Source organism: Colius striatus, chromosome Z, assembly GCF_028858725.1.
Source record: "Colius striatus isolate bColStr4 chromosome Z, bColStr4.1.hap1, whole genome shotgun sequence".
NCBI lineage: Eukaryota > Metazoa > Chordata > Aves > Coliiformes > Coliidae > Colius > Colius striatus.
The window spans coordinates 45105333-45123782 of NC_084790.1; the positions used below are offsets into that span (position 1 = coordinate 45105333).

At 42.2% G+C, this 18450-nt stretch overlaps 2 protein-coding genes and 1 long non-coding RNA gene across 4 annotated transcripts in view; 2 read left to right on the forward strand and 1 right to left on the reverse strand.

The window, feature by feature from the left end:
- The window catches only part of NDUFAF2 (NADH:ubiquinone oxidoreductase complex assembly factor 2), a 68950-nt gene extending 62803 nt beyond the window's left edge, over window positions 1-6147 (forward strand). The window contains exon 4 of the mRNA XM_062018410.1: window positions 5042-6147. Within this exon, the coding sequence (XP_061874394.1) occupies window positions 5042-5299 (258 nt within the window). The 3' untranslated portion in view covers window positions 5300-6147. The remainder of the gene's footprint in view (window positions 1-5041) is intronic.
- Window positions 6135-9821, reverse strand: SMIM15 (small integral membrane protein 15). 2 transcript variants are annotated; one of them, XM_062018412.1, is made up of 3 exons: window positions 9760-9821; window positions 9528-9601; window positions 6135-7810 (listed from the first exon to the last, which is right to left on the reverse strand). In XM_062018412.1, exon 3 carries the CDS (start codon window positions 7782-7784, stop codon window positions 7560-7562), a length of 225 nt encoding a protein of 74 aa, XP_061874396.1. In that variant the 5' UTR covers window positions 7785-7810; window positions 9528-9601; window positions 9760-9821; the 3' UTR covers window positions 6135-7559. The 2 variants fall into 2 exon arrangements, with proteins under 2 accessions (XP_061874396.1, XP_061874395.1); XM_062018411.1 differs by having other exon boundaries at window positions 9528-9780.
- A 58-nt stretch (window positions 9822-9879) lies between these two features.
- The window catches only part of LOC133628837 (uncharacterized), a 35496-nt gene continuing 26925 nt past the window's right edge, over window positions 9880-18450 (forward strand). The window contains exons 1-2 of the long non-coding RNA XR_009820881.1: window positions 9880-10225; window positions 12938-13045. This is a non-coding gene — a long non-coding RNA (uncharacterized LOC133628837). The remainder of the gene's footprint in view (window positions 10226-12937; window positions 13046-18450) is intronic.

Below are 18450 nucleotides of genomic sequence, written 5' to 3' on the forward strand. Positions count from 1 at the left end.
ATGGAGTAGAGGTGACTATGGTTTCCAAGCAGCAGAAGATACTTGGTGATACATCTAAGCTGCTAGAGTTGAATGAGAGCTATAAGGGAAAATATGCTTTGCAAGGAAAATGGAAATGTCATGCCAGTGGCATGAAATACATGGCTAGAGCACAGTCATGAATGGCTATGTGCTGTTTATGAAAGTCAGGCCAACAAGGCAGAGGGGTGGGATTGCTCTCTGTGTGGCAAAGATATTAGAATGCATTGAGCTCTTCCGGGGCGGGGATGAGGGGTAAGAATTAAGGGCAGGGTAATGTGGGTGATGCTGTTGTGGGAGTTGCAGTCCAGGATGTTCCTACAGAGTGTTGATGACAACTTCGTGTCACAAGTGGTCAAGAAGCCAACAGGGAGAGGTGTGCTGCTGGACCTTGGGCTGACAAATAAAGAAGATCTGGTTGGGGATGTGAAGGTTGGAGGCAACCTTGGCTGCAATGACCGTGAGATGGTGGAATTCAAGATCCTCTGTGGAAGAAGCAGGACCCCAAGCAGGGTTGCAACCCTGGACTTCAGGTGAGCAGACTTTGGCCTCTTCAAAGACCTGCTTGGAAGAATCTCATGGGATAGGATTCTAGATTGTAAGAGTGCCCAAGAAAGCTGGTCAGTCTTCAAGCACCACTTCCTCCAAGCCCAAGATTCATGTGTCCCCATAAGTAGAAAATGAGGAAAAGAAGGCAAGAGGCCTCCATGGATGAAACAAGAACTACTGGAACTACTCAGAGAAGAGTACAGGGATGGGTTCCGGGGCCAGTCTTGTTCAACATCTTCATCATCGACTTGGATGAGGGGGCAGAGTGTACCCTCAGCAAGTTCCCTGATGACACCAAACTGGAAGGACTGGCTGATTCCCCAGAAGGCTGTGCTGCCATTCAGCGGGATCTCAACCGGCTTGAGAGTTGGGCAGAGAGGAACCTCATGAGGTTGAACAAGGACAAGTGCAGAGTCCTGCACCTGGGAAGGAACAACCCCATGCACCAGTACAGGCTGGGGATTGACCTGCTGTAAAGCAGCTCTGCAGAGAGAGACTTGGGAGTCAGGGTTGATAATAAACTGAACATGAGCCAGCAATGTGCCCTCGTGGCCAAGGCCAATGGCATCCTGGGACGCATCAAGAAGAGTGTGGCCAACAGGTCAAGGGAGGTTCTTCTCCCTCTCTACTCTGTCCTGGTGAGGCCTCCCTGGGCTGCATTGCCCCCATGAATGAGCAGGCCATCTTTCTTTCTTTTTTCATGCAGCAGGACCACTACTAAGATGTCAGATATGCAGAAGACATTGATTTCTGGATGAAAAGCAGCTGCCTCAAACTCCATACGGGGCCACTTTGGCATTTTCTTAATGTATGGTAATTTCTTTTTTTGGATTTGCAGCATAAACAAATCCTTAGATTTCTCTTTTAATAAAATTTATGAAGGGCATTTTTTATACTCTTTAGATGCCATGTGTCTCCTGAGAACTACAGGTTCAAAGGGTTTATATAATTTATTTGTATAGAGATAGTGTTGGAAGAACAAGCTAACCCTTGGAAAACTGCAGTTACCGGGTAGATACCATGTTTTCTTGTGTTGGATAGCTTGATTTTGCATTCCCCTAAAGGTCAGAGCACATTACACATTCATGTTCTTACATTTCAGCAGAAAAATAAATGGTATGTTGGGGAGGGCAGTTTATACAGAAGCTAGCCATTTTATAAACCATTTCAATTCATCCTAGAGAAGGAAAGAAAATAAGTGTTCTGAACCTGACAATGTAATTTTAAAACAACAAACTTGACTCCCAGTCACTGTTTACAGTATATCAAACAGTAAAGGACTGGGTAGTGATGGAGCCTCAGAGTGAAAATGTAGCTGTGTGCAGGTGAGTTGGAAGACCTTATGGTGCCATGCAGATTTACAGACTACTTATCAAGTGTAGAAGAACCCAGCAAGTATCAGCTTCTCTTCCACTGTTCAGCATGTGATAGAAGCCCAGGAAGGTGCATTCACTGTGTTTAATTGTAGTGAGACATGCAAGATAAACCAAAGCCAAATTCAGAAGATTAGTTAAAAAGATCTTGCACATTTCTAGTGGGTTTTCTATAAATATGCATGCAGCAGTTTCATTAAATTTGCATTTTGAACAAAGTTGATTATCTTACTCAAATTTGGAACTACTTAGATACTTTATTTAAATACCTGTAATGGCGAGGAAACTTAAGTCTCGTAACTGCTTCAAACTGCAGTGGCTATGGTACATAAACTAATAGTATTTAGAAGTATGTTTGGGGGTTTTTTATATGTTTTAGTCAGAATTGAGAATTAAGCATTTGCAGTGATAATATTACAAACAGGAAGGACTCAGTATCTGTGAAAGAATTCCATAGAACAAACCTGACAGTATCAAAGGACAAGATGTTTGTGTGAAGAAAACTTATTTGGCTGAATTTTTCTAATGTGCCAATTGACATAAGGCTCCTGATTCACATTTTCTGTAGTTCGTGCACAGGAAGACTAATTTCAGTGTGTATGTGAGTGGCATGAATTTAATGCCTAAAATAGATGTGTGCAGATAATCTGAACTTGGAAGAATTTTATCCTTGTGTGGATTGAATAGAAGATTCCGAGCTAGTCGCTTCAGTGGGGTTTTTTTTCTGTGTTTGCGAATGAGGACCATTTATCATGCTTTTTCCAAGATCCACATGATTACTTTACTAAATCATAACTATAATTTGGCCAGTGAAAGCTGATTAAAAGAGCTTTACTTGAGTCTGAAAACCAGATGCCAATTACACATCAACATTTAAAATGCATTTGGAGTACTTGGAATTTAGTTACAGCTGCTACTAACTGACTACGATAACTTTATGTTAAAGTGATCACTGGAAAATATTTGAAGTTAGTAAGTCACTGTTGACAATAAATTACATTCATATTTGAATAAATCATTTCATGCTATTTTAGCAGAGATTGTGATGTAGTCTTCAGATACCACAAAGGTATATGGCCTTTTTTCTTGGTGGCAGGGTAATAAAAGCACCATAGGAGTAATCCTCTTGAAATCAGTTTGGCCACATTAGATTTACACAGGCATGTGGTAAACTTGGAGAGAACTGAGAGGTCTGATAATGAAGATTTTCTGTATTGACTGTTGAAAAACTGACTGTATTATACTTGGCAATATTTTAATTTCTGTGTGGGAGAAATTAATTTCTCTCCTTCCCCCTCCACTCCCAACCCTGCCCCCCCTTCAGTTTGCAGTCATTTGTGTGCTGCTTGTGTATTTTCGTGGTATATAGCTATGTGAAGTGTTTTGCTTCTGCTCTGCGTATATGTGAATTTAAGTATAGAGACAATTAAGGACTAAGAAAAAGGTGTTAGTTTTCATTATATCCCTAAGAGATTTTTTAAAATACTGCCTTTTTAAGTGTTCTTAAATGTTCACATACTCTTGCCTATATCTCATGTATTTTAGTGCCATTCCTAAAATAATGTCATGGTCATCTAGAAGTGTAGTGGTCTAGTTTCTCTGTAGCTCTTCCATATGCTTGTGATCTGGAGGAGGCATTTGCCTCCGGTATCCCTGTCTACACTTGCATATTAGCAACTTTGTTGTTACATGGTGTTGATTACAGTTAACTTGTATTTGGGTTCAAAGTGTTAGAATAATTTGTATCCCTTTTCTGCTTTGGTTTCTAATACTCTTCTCTGTCTGACCGCACAAAAGCCTTTAGCAGAATTTGCAAATCATCCTTCTAATAAGCTTATGGTTAAAAACCAAACTGCAGCATTTTTCAGGGCTTTTAGTATTTATTTTGAAAGTTCTTTGTGTTTTCGTCTGAACAAGATGGCAAAATCTGCTAACAGCTGTTTTTCTATTATATTTGTGGAGAAGCCAGTAATTGTACTTGCTTCAACTAATAGCCTCAGCGTTTCTCAGTGGAAACAACCAAATCCCACTTCAGGTTATCTTTATTAGGGAATTTACAGCTTTGACCTGTACCAAACCATGTTTTCAGTACAGGCATTTATGAAGTTCAGTCAGCAAACTGTACAAGTCTTCTCTGAATACATGTCCCGCTTGGGCATTTTGGCCTTGCAGTAGGATCATGCATCAGCTAGTTACTTCAAGTTTATCAGGGATAGAGGTAAACCTCTTAACACTAGATAACTGTCATTTGCATTTTTTTACCTGTGCAGAGGCAGTAGGTAAGAGTTTACACACATTAATAAGTACATTTATTTTAGCCATGACAACCTGGCAGATACCCAAAGTTAACATACAGGTCACCTAAGCAGCGTTGTGCTTAGTGTCATTATTGCAACACTTTTAAGGGCCAGGCAGTCAGCTGAGGATGTGTTGGTCTCCCTTGCTTCTTGGACCATGCTGCTCCTTGGCCTTTCTGAGCTGTCTTCTGCGTCTCCGGGGCAGGGCTTCCTTCGGGAGTTTTTATGCTCCCCTCACCCCCAGAACTTTTTATCCTGAGTGCCATCTCAGTAGTTCCAGTTATGCCCTAGCCTTTCTTTTTCTTTTCAGTTATTATTTTATATCTTTATTAATCCTGCATGGCTTCAGCTTACATACTACCAGAGTCAAGGCTGCAGATTTCTCCAAGAACAGCACAGACACCTAACATCACAGGCACAGTGAGTTACATGAAGAGATGCAAGTGAGAGCTGTATCGTAGCAAGTCCTGCACAGAAAGCAATGTAACATTTAGCCTGATTCTTAACACATTTTCGCATTTGTTGATGACGGTATTTCTTTTCCTTTTTGAAGTAACAGAATAGGGAAAGTAGGACACCACACTGCAGTTTTGTTTCAACACGATCAAAACATTAAGAACACTCTAGGGCTGAAATTGCAGATTTAGAAAACCAGTTAATTTCATGAAGTTTTGTTTTACTTATATATCTGAAGATTTGTATTATTAAATTAATAAAATGGCAGCTTTTAAAAATGCTTTATTCCAACACTGTGCATTGCATTTACTTCTGATTTATCTAATCACCTTTCTACTGTGTTCTTAGGAGATTCTTAAGAATGAAAATTATAGACAAGAAATGAAACAGAAAATCCAAGAAGTATGTGAAAAGGATAAGCTCCTTCAGGCCAAGGAATACAAGGAGGGACTTGTTGCTGCCCCAGCCCAGACCCGTGTGAAAGGCCACGCATCTGCCCCTTACTACGGAAAGAATGAGCCTTCGCAAGACCCAGCAAGCACTGCAAATACCTTTCAGCCAGGCTCTTGGATGCCACCAGGCAGTGGCAGTAGTGGTAACAAATAAACAATTGTAGTGTAGAGATATTGCTAATGGATAAACAACATAAACAGCTGTTATATATAGGCAAGAGTGCAATGAAGTAATATTAAAGCAGTTTCATTTTGCAGAGTTGTTCCAATGTGTTTAATCGTGATAAACCACTGTAAAATGTTTGAGTTTCAGTGAAAAATGGGATGTCTTTCTAAGTTTGTTTTCAACAGTTACTATTCTTCATTTCAACTACTCTTGAAATCATAAGTAGAACAGTTTTCCTAAAGAAACCTAAGTTGTTTTTTATCTTGAAAACTCATTTAAATTGCATTAGATGTAATAAACTTTAATTAATCAGCACACCTAGATTTTCCCAAATGTAGGTGTCAGTTTAAGATAGCTCTTCGGAAAGTTTAAATTCCCTTGGTTGTGACAAGTGTGCTTTCCTCTGGCAAGGGGGCAAAAAAAAAAGTTCCTTTCATTAACAGGAATTGATGTGGACACTACACTGACTGCACACTGTATTAACCTTAGAGGCAGCCTTGTAACTTAGGTTTAAGAACACAGTCACATATTTGAGTAATATTTGATTTGCAGTAAACACAGGATAAAATCAAACTGAGTTAAACTATCTGTAACTGCCATAGTAGAGGTTAGAAGCACTGGCTAAAGCTGCTGGAAAGTAACACTGGGTTTGGGACAAGTTCTGTCATTAATATTAAAAAAAAAAAAAAATTATTTCTGGTGTATTCTGGAACATCTTCAAATTATTAGATCGGTTTGCTCATGGTTTAGATACAGAGTGTGCAGATTATTTGCTTAGAGATGATGTTTGAGAACTGAAAGTCAAAATAAAGACTACACAATGTTTTTGAAAAAAAGTATCAAATTTATTTTTGCAGAGCATCCTTCATCAGTTCTCCTCGAAGTGTGTTAAGCTATGTAGGTATCAAAAAGTGGGACACATACACATTTGACAATACTGGATATAAAATGTGGAAACTTCATCCTATGTACTTATAAAATGCTGACGTCATATTTTAGCAACACTTGCTTTGACTTAAAATTGAAAGGGAATCAACAATGCATAGGTCTCTTCCTTTGAACAATGCTATTTTATTTTTAAACATAATGAAGGACTACTTGCTAGAAAACAGAACTTTGCTGCATTTAGAAATATGCTGTCTAAAAATGGAATTACTGCCACAAGCTCTTTAGACCTAGGTTTTGAAAAAGTAATCACTTCTGTTAGAAAAACATGAATTTGAATTAAGGTTGAATAATTTTGGCATATTTACAACACAAACTCCCCTTGGGACTTTTTCCAGTATGCCAGCATTCTGCAGCCTGCAAGATACCAGTTTCAAGGGCATCAACAACAAAGATCCAACCTAAACTCCAAAGGTAGCAAGGAAGGTAGCAAGGAGGAACTACTGTCACCAGCATGCACATGCCCCTCCTGTTCTCTCCCACGGCCACCTCCAGGTCACCAGGACACAGAAGACTGAGCTGCCTGGGCCATCGGTCTTGCCCCATTCACAGCTCTTCTTAGAGGCATAAAAAGTTTGTGACATAAATTAGTTACAGGTGAAGTGTTCAGGCCATCAGGGAAAACCAAACAACGCAGTGGTGTATGAGTGGGTTAAGAGTGAGCAAGCAATCAGTTCCCTAGAGTTTGGGCTGAATTTAAAGACTATTCATGGCTGGTAGTTTAAGAAGCAGCCAAAGCACTTTTTGCAGAGAAGCCCCATCATTGAAGACACTGCAGCAGACCCTGTGGGCACACAGCTGAATGAATTGCAGGGACATCACAGGGTCCTTAAAGGAAACAATCAACTCCTGCAGCTCTGATGAAGGTACGCAAATGCTTGCCTTTCTGTAATCCAGTTTACCATTCACATTTTCCCCATATTTTGACAGTTTTAAGACACTTGTTAAGTCACAGAATCATTTTGGTTGGAAAAGATCTTAAGATGAAGTCCAACCAAGTCATAGTTTAGCTAAGGGGAAGGAAAATCTACCTCCAGTGCCACCCAGCAGAATAATTTTTTCATTTAACATACAGATTTAGAAAAGCAGCTCACACTAGAACACATGTAATAGATTAAATGACTCTAACAAGTGTCACAGGCAAACTTTAACACAAATCATCTCACCAGAAAAAAATACATTGAAGGGATTAAATGTCATACTTCAAGAACAGGATCAAGTATCAAAGGACAGTTACAACACAAAGTGTACAAGTGTTTCAATTAAAAAGTGGATTCTTTGCACAAAGGTTTTTTTTCCCCATTTAATCCTTCTTTGTTCGTTTGGCTTTTGCAATATTCTCTTGGCGTTTCTGTTTCTTCTTTTGCTCTCGCTCCCTGGCCTCAATCATTTTTGCAAGCTTCCATGAAAGCGCTGCACTAATTACAAACAATGGTGTAAGGGCCAAGATCACTGTAGTAAGAAAGCCGTATGGGTCCTTTGCAGCCCACTCCACGATGTATTCAGCCCAAGCCTTAATATCAATCATTTTTCTCTTTTTTTATTGGGAAAACCCTGCAGAACAATAATAATAAAAAAATCTGAATATTAAAAAAAAAAAAGCACAGATAGGCAGCAAACTCTATTTTAAGTAGTCATCTTTCATTACTGAAGAGCAAGTTCATTTTGGCTAGAAAATAGAAGTAGCGCATAGTCCATAAAAGTGTAATTCAAAGTACTGATGCAACATTAGAGTACACTGTTGACAAAACAAGGAGGCATTTTGGATGAAGAAAAAATTGCTGTGTGGAAAAAAAATTAAGTCAGTGCTTCTTTGAAATAGAAGGAAAGGGGAGCCCCATTGGTTTCTCTTTCCACAGGTTGTACTAGAGAGGCGAGTGATCCAGGGCAGTGCTTTAGAGAATGAATTAGTGCAGTGGGTTTGTGTGGCCACGTTTTAGTAGTGCCGGGCTACAGAGATGGCTTTATTTAACAAAGACCTGCCTGAAGCTTCCCCTGTAGCTGACAGGGCCAGTGCCCGTAGGCTCTGAGATGGACCCTACACTGACCAAGGCTGAGACAATTAGTGATGGAGGTAACACTTCTGTGATTAACATGTTTGAGAAGGGGAAGTTGTGCTGCAGAGGCAAAACTGCAGAAAGGAGTGGGAATGTGAGAACAGCATCTCTGCAGACACCAAGGTCAGTGAAGAAGCAGGGGGAAGAGGAGGTGACTGGGCACTTGACCCCCCTGCACCCTGTGGTACAGCCCACGGTGAGGCAAGCCCTGCCTCTGCAGTCCATGGAGGCCACGGGGGTGCAGAGATCCACCAGCAGCCCAGGATAACCCCATGCCAGAGCAGGTAGATGCCTGAAGGAAGCTGTGATCCTGTGGGAAGCTCACCCTGGAGCAAGTTCCAGACAGGACCTGTGGAGAGCGGAGCCTATGCCAGAACAGGTTTGCAGTCAAGATTTGTGACCCCCATGGAGGACTCATGCAGTCTGTTCCTGAGGGACTGTTTTCCTGGCAGATGAGACCCACTTTGGGGCAGTTTGTGAAGAACTGTAGCCCATGGGAAGGACCCACTTCGGAGAAATTTGTGGAGGATTATTTCCCATGGGAGGAGCCTCACACTGTAGCAGTGGGAAGTGTGAGGAGGCCTCCCCCTAAAAGGAAGCAGCGGCAAAGTCCCAACGTGATGAGCCGACTGTAACCCCCATCCTCTAGTGGTGCTGTGAGGGAGAAGGTAGAAACCCAGGAAGAAGGAGGGGTGGGGGCAAGTGTTTTAAAAATCGGGTTTTATTTCTCATTTCACCACTCTGTTTTGATTGTTCGTTAAAAAAATCAAATAATTTCTCCCCAAGCTGAATCTGGTTTGCTCATGTCAGTAATCACCGAGTGCTGTCCCTGTGCTTATCTCGACTCACTGGCTCTTTCGTTATATTTCTCCCCTGTCCTCCAATTTAGGAGGATAAGTGATAGAACGGCTTGGTGCCACCCGGCCAGGGTTAAACCACCACAACTAACAATAGTGGGCAGATTCAAAAAGAGGTAGAGACTGTGTCGGCAGCGTACACGACGGTGCCCGCTCTGACAGTCCGTGGCCACCGGGCCGGCCGAGCCGGTCAGCCGCGCGCGCGCATACGGGCTGGCGAGGCCCGTAGCCCCCCAGGCAGCGGCCGGAGCCCCCCACGCAACCCCCGCGGGCCGCAGCCGCCCGCATCTCCTCGCACCCCCGACCCGCAACAGCTGCCGCGCGACCCGCGCCGCCCCGGCCGCGCGCTGCGCTCACCTGCGGAGGCGGCCCAGCGCCGCCTCGGGCCCCCCCGCGGGGCTGCCGCGCAACGAAGGGTAGCGCCGAGCTCCCTGCGGAGAGAACAACACAGCCCGTGAGGAAGAGGCGAGGGGCGCTGCGCGGTTCGGCCCCGGTAGCACTGGCCACCGCCCGGCCCAGGCGGCGCGGCGCGGCCGGAGGATGGCGACAGGGCTGCGCCGTCCCGCCCCGCCTTCCCTCGCTCCCCTACCACGGCCCTGCGGTGCGCCGGGATGCCGAGCGGAAACAGGAAGGAGGTGCCCGCCCCGCCCATGGCGGCGGGGACAGAGTGCAGCCAGAGCGGCCCGGCACCGCCCGGCGGGCGCCATCCGCGGCCGCGGGACAGCGCCGCCGCCGGCGGGCGGCATCCGCAGTCCTCCGGCCGCGAGGAAACGGGCGCGTGTTGGAAGAGAGAGTTATGGAGGTGCCCGGAAAGACGGTTCACACCGTGAAACTGCCCTGCTGGGGCGGGTGGCAGAGCGGAGCTCGGACCCAGCGGCAGCCTGGCAATGATGAGTGACCCGCTAAGGTGGGACCTGGCGCCCTGCGCGGTGGTGGCACCTGCTCATAGAGTCTCCTTGCTCTCTCCCATTACAGTGCTACTGAGGTGCGGGTACAGTCTTGCAGGCAGCCCACACAGAACTTTGGCTCGACACGGATCTCCTGAACCTTGTGAGGTAAGCCAGCTCACGCTGTGGGCCATTCGGTGACTATCTACAGTGCACCCCGTAGTGGGTTTGTGTTGCCAGGATTTGGTAGCAGGGGGCTACAGGAGTGGCTGCTTTAAACAAAGAGCTGCCAGAAGCTTCCTCAGTATGTGACAGGGCCAGTGCCAGTCGGCTCTAAGATGGACCCAGCGCTGACCAAGGCTGAGACAATTAGTGATGGAGGTAACGCCTCTGTGATTAATGTGTTTAACGTGAGGAAAAAGTCGCTGTGCTGAGGCAAAGAGCTGCAGCAGAATAGGGAGTGGGAATGTGAGAACAGCATTTCTGCAGGCACCAAGGTCAGTGAAGGACAGGGAAGAAGTGTCCAAGCACGGAGCAGAGCTTCCCTACAGTCTATGGTGCAGCCCATGGTGAGGCAGGCCCTGCCTCTGTGTTCCATGGAGGCCACTGGGAAGCACAAGCAGCCTCTGAGGACACCACGCCTAAGCGGGTGGATGCCTGAAGGAGGCTGTGACTCTGTGGGAAGCTCACCCTGGAGCAAGTTCCTGGCAGGACCTGTGGACTTGTGGAGGGTGGAGCCTATGCCTGAGTAAGTTTGCTGGCAGGACTTGTAACCTTGTGGCACACTCATGATGGAACAGTTGGTTCCTGAAGGGCTGTTTCCCCCATGGGTGGCCCACATTGGGTCAGTGACTGAAGAGCTGCACCCTGTGGGAAGGACCCATGCTGAACAGTTCATGAAGAACTGTATGTAGCCCATGGGAAAGTCCCACACTGGAGTAGTTTGTGGAGGACTATCTCCTGTGCGAAGGGACCCCACAGTGTAGCAGTAGGAAGTGTGAGGAGGCACTTGAGAAGAAGCAGCAGCAAAGTCCATCTATAATGAGCTGACCATAACTTTCATTCTCCATACCTCTGTGCTGCTGAGGGGGAGGAGGTAGGAAACCCAGGAAGAAGGAGGGAGACAGGTTTTGTTTCTCATTGTTTCCCTACTCTGCTTTGATTGTTCATTAATAAATCAAGGAATTTCTCCCTAAGTTGAATCTTAGTTGAATCTATCTTGCCTATGTCAGTAATTCCTGAGTGATCTCACTATCCTTGTCTGAACTCATGAGCCCTTTCTTATATTTCTCTCTCCCCTGTCCAGTTGAGGAGGGGCAGTGATAGAATGACTTGGTGGTCACCTGACACTCAGGCAGGGCTAAACTACCACAGCCTGACTCCTTAAGCTGTTTGGTGACTGCCTGCAGTGCACCTCTCTCCACCGGCCATTAAGTGAGTAACCACAGCACACCACACAGTTCCCAGCAGTACATGTGCTGTGCTGTGTGATAGCTGCTGCCAGAGCTGTGGTTGCTGCATTACTGCTGAACTCACCTCAGCAAAAATGCTCACCAGTTTTGGTACAACTTAGTCACTGTTAAAACCTTTAGTGTTCTCATACTGAAAATTCAGGGTCTGAGATTTGCCTTTCTGTGTGTTGCACCAAGCCTTCCCTTCTTCCTTTAAACACACCTGTGTGCATGCACACACTAGGTGAACAAAAATTACAGTGTGTCTCAAAGTTATCATTTATATTAAATTGATCAATTCAGGAGTTCCTTTCTCTGCAGCATAACAGCAAATGCCCTAAGGGCATTTTGCCTTTGTATGTGCTTTCTTTCTGTGAATATTTGTATTGCTTAAAGGGCATCAGTGACTGAAAAGTGTGTGACTGTTTGAGTGTGTGTGGTCATGACAAGCTTTGAGTAAATGCATTAATTTTGCTCACCTGTGTTAATATTTGTCAGTGGTGCAGAATCATTCTGTATAAGCAAGCTGTGAAATATTTCATGCGGAATGTATATAATTTATAAATTCCGAGGATAGACTATTCCTCGAAGATAATTTTTTCCTGTATACACCACGAGTTCTCCAATAATCTTCATGTATACATATTGATGGCCCAGGTATGTTGTACTCCACCTGATGGATGCCTTTGTTTCTAGAAGATATAGGTGGAATTTTTGTGCCATCAAAGAGTTTTGAAAAGTACCTTGATTATTGTTTTGTTTTGGTTTTTTCTCCAACCTGTAAACTGTCTAAGCCATGAAATGTTTATTTGCAGGTTTTTGACCATGTATGATGTATCCACAGTATGTGCCAACTCATAAACTTTCTTGGTTTTTTTAGCTTTACTTGAGTGAACAAAAATCCTTCATACCACTGGGAATTAAGTGTTCTTTTTCTGCTACAAATCTTGATTTAAGAACATTGACAGTTAATGTTTAAATGAATCTGCAGTATATCCTTATTGTGTAAATGGCATGAACAACCCCATATATTTGTAGTTGGACTACCCTTCGACAAAACTAGGTTTGAGTAGCCAAGACAAAAGTAGTCTAAATCATGAGTAATATTGATGGTCTACTTCGTTCACTTCAAACCACTCTTATACATTGTTTTGCTACATTTTATTTTGAAGAACAGAGCATGTCTTCGGACTGTGCAAGACCCATAGGCCAAGTAACATGCTACACACTTTTGTATCTTAAAAAAGTGATAGAATGTAAAAGTGTATATATATCTAGCATTCAATTAGAAATTATCAAATGCTTCTGTGCTCTGTGTAGACTCATTTATGTAATAATATTGTTTTTCCTGCCCTTGTAATAAATTACATAATTCAAGAACTCAAGTCTGTCAGGCCCTTATTCCATCCTTCATTTGTTCCTGTTTTAGGTCGAAGATGCAAATGGAAGTTAGTCAAATAATAGAGATCTTGATGTGGTCACAACTGATATGAGTATTAACTGCTTCTGGATTTTATTGAATTACATTAAAGGAAAGGTGAGAAAAACTTCTTTGTTGATACGACTTTATCAATCCTCAGATCTTTTCTCAGAGGTAGATTAGTGTGGCAGTTCAGGTCAGAAACGGAGAATAATGGGATCATATACCAACTGTGACACTAGGCCTGGGCTGATTCTGGAAATTCTAGGCATCTCCACAGAACTTGGATCTCCTGAGAACATTGGAGAAAGGCAATGGAGAAAGATTGGTGCCTCTGAACAGAGATTCAAGCCCACCGTGATGTGAGGAGCTCCTCTGAGCTGCCTGTTTCCTCTCACGGACCGTAGAGGGCACCAAGGATTGAGGACAGTGCTCAAACTCAAACACCTCAGTTAAATGCGAGATTGACTTGCAACGAACTCAAACCAAACAGCATATCTTTTAGTGAATCAATTCTGAGTCTCTATGTGTGTAGGTAATAATATTTATCCACCTTTGTAAAATATATTGAGGCTACTGAAAGAAGAAGCAGTGCTAGTGTGACTATAAGTTGAACTTTTAGGATTCAGATTTTCCTTGGTTTTGTAAAAGCAATTGGTTTTGAACAAGCAATTTCTGTGTATTATAAAGCTGCAGGCAAGCAAAAGGTCTAAACGCCAACTTTTTAAATTCAGGAAGTATGAGTGCAATTCTAATACTACTTCTATTTCTGGTCTTGCGCTATTTTCTATTACAGAAACTTACTAAAATTTGGTGGTGGGTAACTAGATATCTCCCCAGAACTGCAGGGTCATTTTCTGTCTTCTTCAGAAGTTAAGGAGACTGATTGATGTTTAAGTCTTAAATGACGTTCTTCTTAGAACTGAACTGATATAAACTCTAAGGTAAGAAACTTAGCCTGCTCTTTATGTACTCTGTATGTTCTGAGAACTAGACAACCAGAACCAGTGGCATCAACAGAGGTATCAAGAGAACTAGTGACAGGACAAAGGGTAACAAGCACAAGCTTGAACACAAGAAGTTCCACTTGCACATGGGTAGAAACTTTTTTCTCATGAGCATGAAGGAGCCCTGACACAGGCTGCTCAGGGAGGGTGTAGAGTCTCCTTCTCTGGCGGTTTCCAAACCTACTCGGTTGCATTGCTGTGTGACCTGAATGAGGTCAACCTGCTTTAGCAGGGGGGCAGGACTAGATGATTTCTAGAGGTCCCTTCTAACCCTTACCATTCTGTGATTCTGTGGACCCCACTTTTGTCTAGTCCATCATATTTCAGAGAAAAACTGAGTACAGTTATTGGGTTCTGTAGTTTCTTTCCAAGACCATTAAGAATTAATGATTCCACTTCACTAAACATCACAGCTGCTTCAGCAGGTCGCACTGTCTCTAACTTGAATTGAACAAATGTCCCAGGATAATGCCCGCAAGAACCTCTTTACCTAAATTATTGTGCTCTGCATATGGTGTCAGAATGAGGTCCTGATATTGTAGTAATAATAATTGTATTGTACAGTGTTTCAGTGCTCTGAAGGATTCATCACATAGCCAGGGAATAACATGCACAGCTGTTCTAGTGTCTACTAAATTGTAGTTCAAGTAACAAATTTTCCTGAATAAAAACCTCTTTTCATAACTCTAGTGATGTTTATTTCCTTTTACAGAATACTATGAGGATTCATGGTGATCCAGGGTTAAAGTGAAGTTTGAGACTCTCATTATAGGATATACTTTATTAAGTCAGGACTACTATCATAGCAAAAGACCTTAATTCTAATTCATTCTTCCTTTTTGGACAACTAGACCTATATGCTATGTTACATTTTTCCTGTGTGTTATATGGCTGCTATTTACCATCTGAATGTGGCAGTATATTTTTCTTTCTCTTTCATTTTTATATGTGTTTAGAATCACTTTACAAAGTATTATGAGCTCTCTGCTGATGAAAGACACTGTATAAATCTTCACTACCAATAATGAGTGCACATTTAGGTATAACATTAACTTACAAGAGTAGTATATGTATGAGTCACCGAGATCTGAAAGAGAAGACAGTGTTGTTGGCTGCTTCCTGCTCTTATATGGAAAGAAACTGTTGTCAGTGAAAGTGGGAGTCTGTACCTTATTTGAATTCTTAGTCCTACAGAATGGAATGCTATGGTAGTCTGTAGTGTTATGTGTACATCCCTCCTGCATTCTGCTTAGCAGCAAAATTGTTTTTAGCAAAAAAGAGAATTCTAATATGTTCCATTACACAGTTTTCATGCTAGAGTTGAAATATCTAAAATTAAAAAATGTTCAGTTCCTTCTTAGCAAAGCAGAATAATCAAACATAATTTATCATTCCCAAGACTAGAGTATCTAAACATCAGCCAATGTTGACGCTGATTTCGTGGTCTGAAATACCTCAGCTTCAGGATCGTGTATTTAAATTATACTACATGTTCAAATGGCAATCAGAAAACATATATGATTCACTGCTATGGAACTTGTAGTTATCTTCTTCATCCTCAAATTATGGGAAGTAACGTTCTTAGAAATGCTCTCACAATGTGAAGTCTTACTGACATAAATTTACCTTTATTGTAACAACAGTTTTGCACAACATACAGTGAATTTTCTTGAAACTGAAATGTTATTGGTATACTTATCAATAACTGTCAGCTGTCCTTGCCAATGCCACTAATACTGTCAGGCCTTTACAGGAATCAGCCTCTTGATTCAAATTGATTGTGGCTAGATCATGGTGTCTAAATTGTCCTTACATACTTTATGTTCTAAAAACTCCAGTTTTGGAAATTTAGACTGGAAATTATCTTCTCAGTGGATTAGTCTTATTGAAAGCTGTTGTGGGAAACTGTGTCTTCCAATTCTTTTAATAAACTGACCACATTCAACCTCTAAACCACTTTTTCCTGTTGGAGAGTTTGTGCAGAATTTCCTCATTCTGAAGGACTGTAATATTTAAATTTCTGATGTAAATGTGTTTATGGACTGATTATTTTTTTTAATTCCAGCATCATCCTCTAGTTTCAAAGAATCATAGAACAGTTGAGGTTGGAAGGAACTCCAAAATTGTGTAATTCAACCTGAGCAATGGTCACCTTGGTGCAATGCTCAAGACCATGTCCAGTAGTATTTGGAGTATCTCCAAGGGTAGAGACTCCACAAGCTCTTGGGACAACTTATTCTAGCATTTGGCTACCCTCAGAGTAAGACACTGTTTTCTTATATTGAAATAGAATTTCCTGGTTCATGCTCATTGTCTCTTGTCCTTTCTGGGAAGAGTCTGGCTCCATGTTCTTTCCACCTTGTCTCTTCCCCTCAATCAGGCATTTTGTACAGATTGATAAGAGCCCTCTGAGCTTTCTCTTTTCCACATTGAATACTCTCAACTCTTTCAACCCTTTCTACATATGACAGATGCTCCAAGCCCTTAATCATCTTTGTTGACATCTGCTGGACCTGCTCTGGTCTCCTTGTTTCTCATATGGGGGAGCCTAGAACTGGACACAATACTCCAGATATCCAACTTTGTTGTAGACACATTACTTTTTATCCCAGGCTTATTAATAGAGAATAAACAGAACAGATTAACAAGATTTGTCAACTCTACTAGGCAACTTTCTGCTTTGTTTTTCAACATTAACTGTTGTCATCTACCAATTCTTTACCTGCAATAAATCTTATTTCATAAGCAAATTATTTTGCTTATAATTTTTATTGTTGTTGTTTGAAAGAGGAGTCTTTTTTATTAAAAACTATGTTGGATAATAAGTACCTTTCTTAAGTATATTTTTCATGTCTTCCTGTTTCATTTAAAAACGCTATAAATAATTAAAAGCTAAATAACTCATGAAAAAGAGCAGAAAAAAGTGTGAATTATTATTGGAAACTTTTAAAGAAGATTTTATAACATATCCCAGAATTAAAAAGTAGATGACCCACTCAAAAAAGACATTTAGAGAGAAAATTCAAGGCAACTGTTTCAGATATAGTAGATATGAAATAAAGGGAAAACTACACATTAATTTGTATTCTAAAACAGGTAAGTACACAGCGAGCTTATAGCCAACAGTGTTAAGGATAACTAGCAGTTTTGATTATATTCTCTGCTAATAAAATAAATTATCCAGGAACAGTTGAAATGTTCAGCAAATATTTATGATCTACATCTGGAGAAGAGTCTTCTTTATGTGCATACACTTACTTACATGCATACACTTACTTATAAAAGGACAGTTTGGGTTTACATATCTCTAAACGGTCCTTTTCCAGAGAAAGAATGATTCTGTAAAGAAGCTGGTTTTAAGAAATCTCAGAGCCAGAATCAAACAAGAGGTCACGGAGGATTTCTTATATTACATTTTTAGTGAATTTTCTACCCAATTGAAACCAGTGCTTCTTGAGACAATGATGCTAATGGACGGAACTGCTGAAGAGCAGCTCTGCAGAGAGAGTCCTGGGAGTCCTGATTGATAATAAGCTAAATATGAGCCAGCAATGTGCCCTCATGGCCAAGAAGGCCAATGGCGTCCTGGGATGCATCAAGAAGACTATGGCCAGCAGGTCAAGGGAGGTTCTTCTCCCTCTCTACTCTGGAGTCCTGTGTCCAGTTCTGGGCTCCTCAGCTCAAGGACAGGGAACTTCTGGAGAGAGTCCAGCGCAGGGCCACCAAGATGATCAGGGGACTGGAACATCTTTCATATGAGGAAAGGCTGCGGGAACTGGGGCTGTTTAGTCTAGAGGAGACTGAGAGGAGATCTTATTAACATTTATAAATATCTGAAGGGTGGGTGTCAGGAGGTTGGGACATCCCTTTTTTCTATAGTAGCTAGCAACAAGACAAGGGGTAATGGGGTGAAGCTGGAACACAAAAAGTTCCACTTAAACATAAGAAAAAATTATTTCACTGTGAGGATGAGGGAGGCCTGGCACAGGCTGCCCAGGGAGGGTGTGGAGTCTCCTTCCTTGGAGGTCTTCAAGACCTGCCTGGACATGTTCCTATGCGACCTGATCTAGGTGAACCTGCTACTGCAGGGGGGTTGGACTAGATGACCTGTAAGGATCCCTTCCAACCCCTACCATTCTATGATTCTATGATTCTATTGCAAAAAAAACCAGAGGACACAACTTTTTCTGCTCTGATTCGAAAACATTTTTCACATTAGACACAGTCCTTTTCAGGGCAGGGAGAATTGGGGCTCCTCATTTTCATTCTTAAAACATTTTGAACCAAACAAGTATGTTTATACTCAGCCCTAAAGTTTAACTACTCCATGCTTGCTATGTTTATTTAATTGCTCAAACATTTCCACTGGAAATTTTGCTCTCTCCATTTTGGAATGGAGAACAGGAAGACATGTGATTTGTAGCGGTTCCCACAAGCTGCCCCGATAATTGCAGTGCTTACTCCAGTATTGGAGAGAACAGCCCCCAGACTCCTTTGTTAGTCAACAGATATTCA

Excerpts from the sequence above, each read along its gene's own strand:
- SMIM15 (XM_062018412.1), bottom strand. The coding sequence starts at position 7,784 with ATGATTGATATTAAGGCTTGGGCTGAATACATCGTGGAGTGGGCTGCA.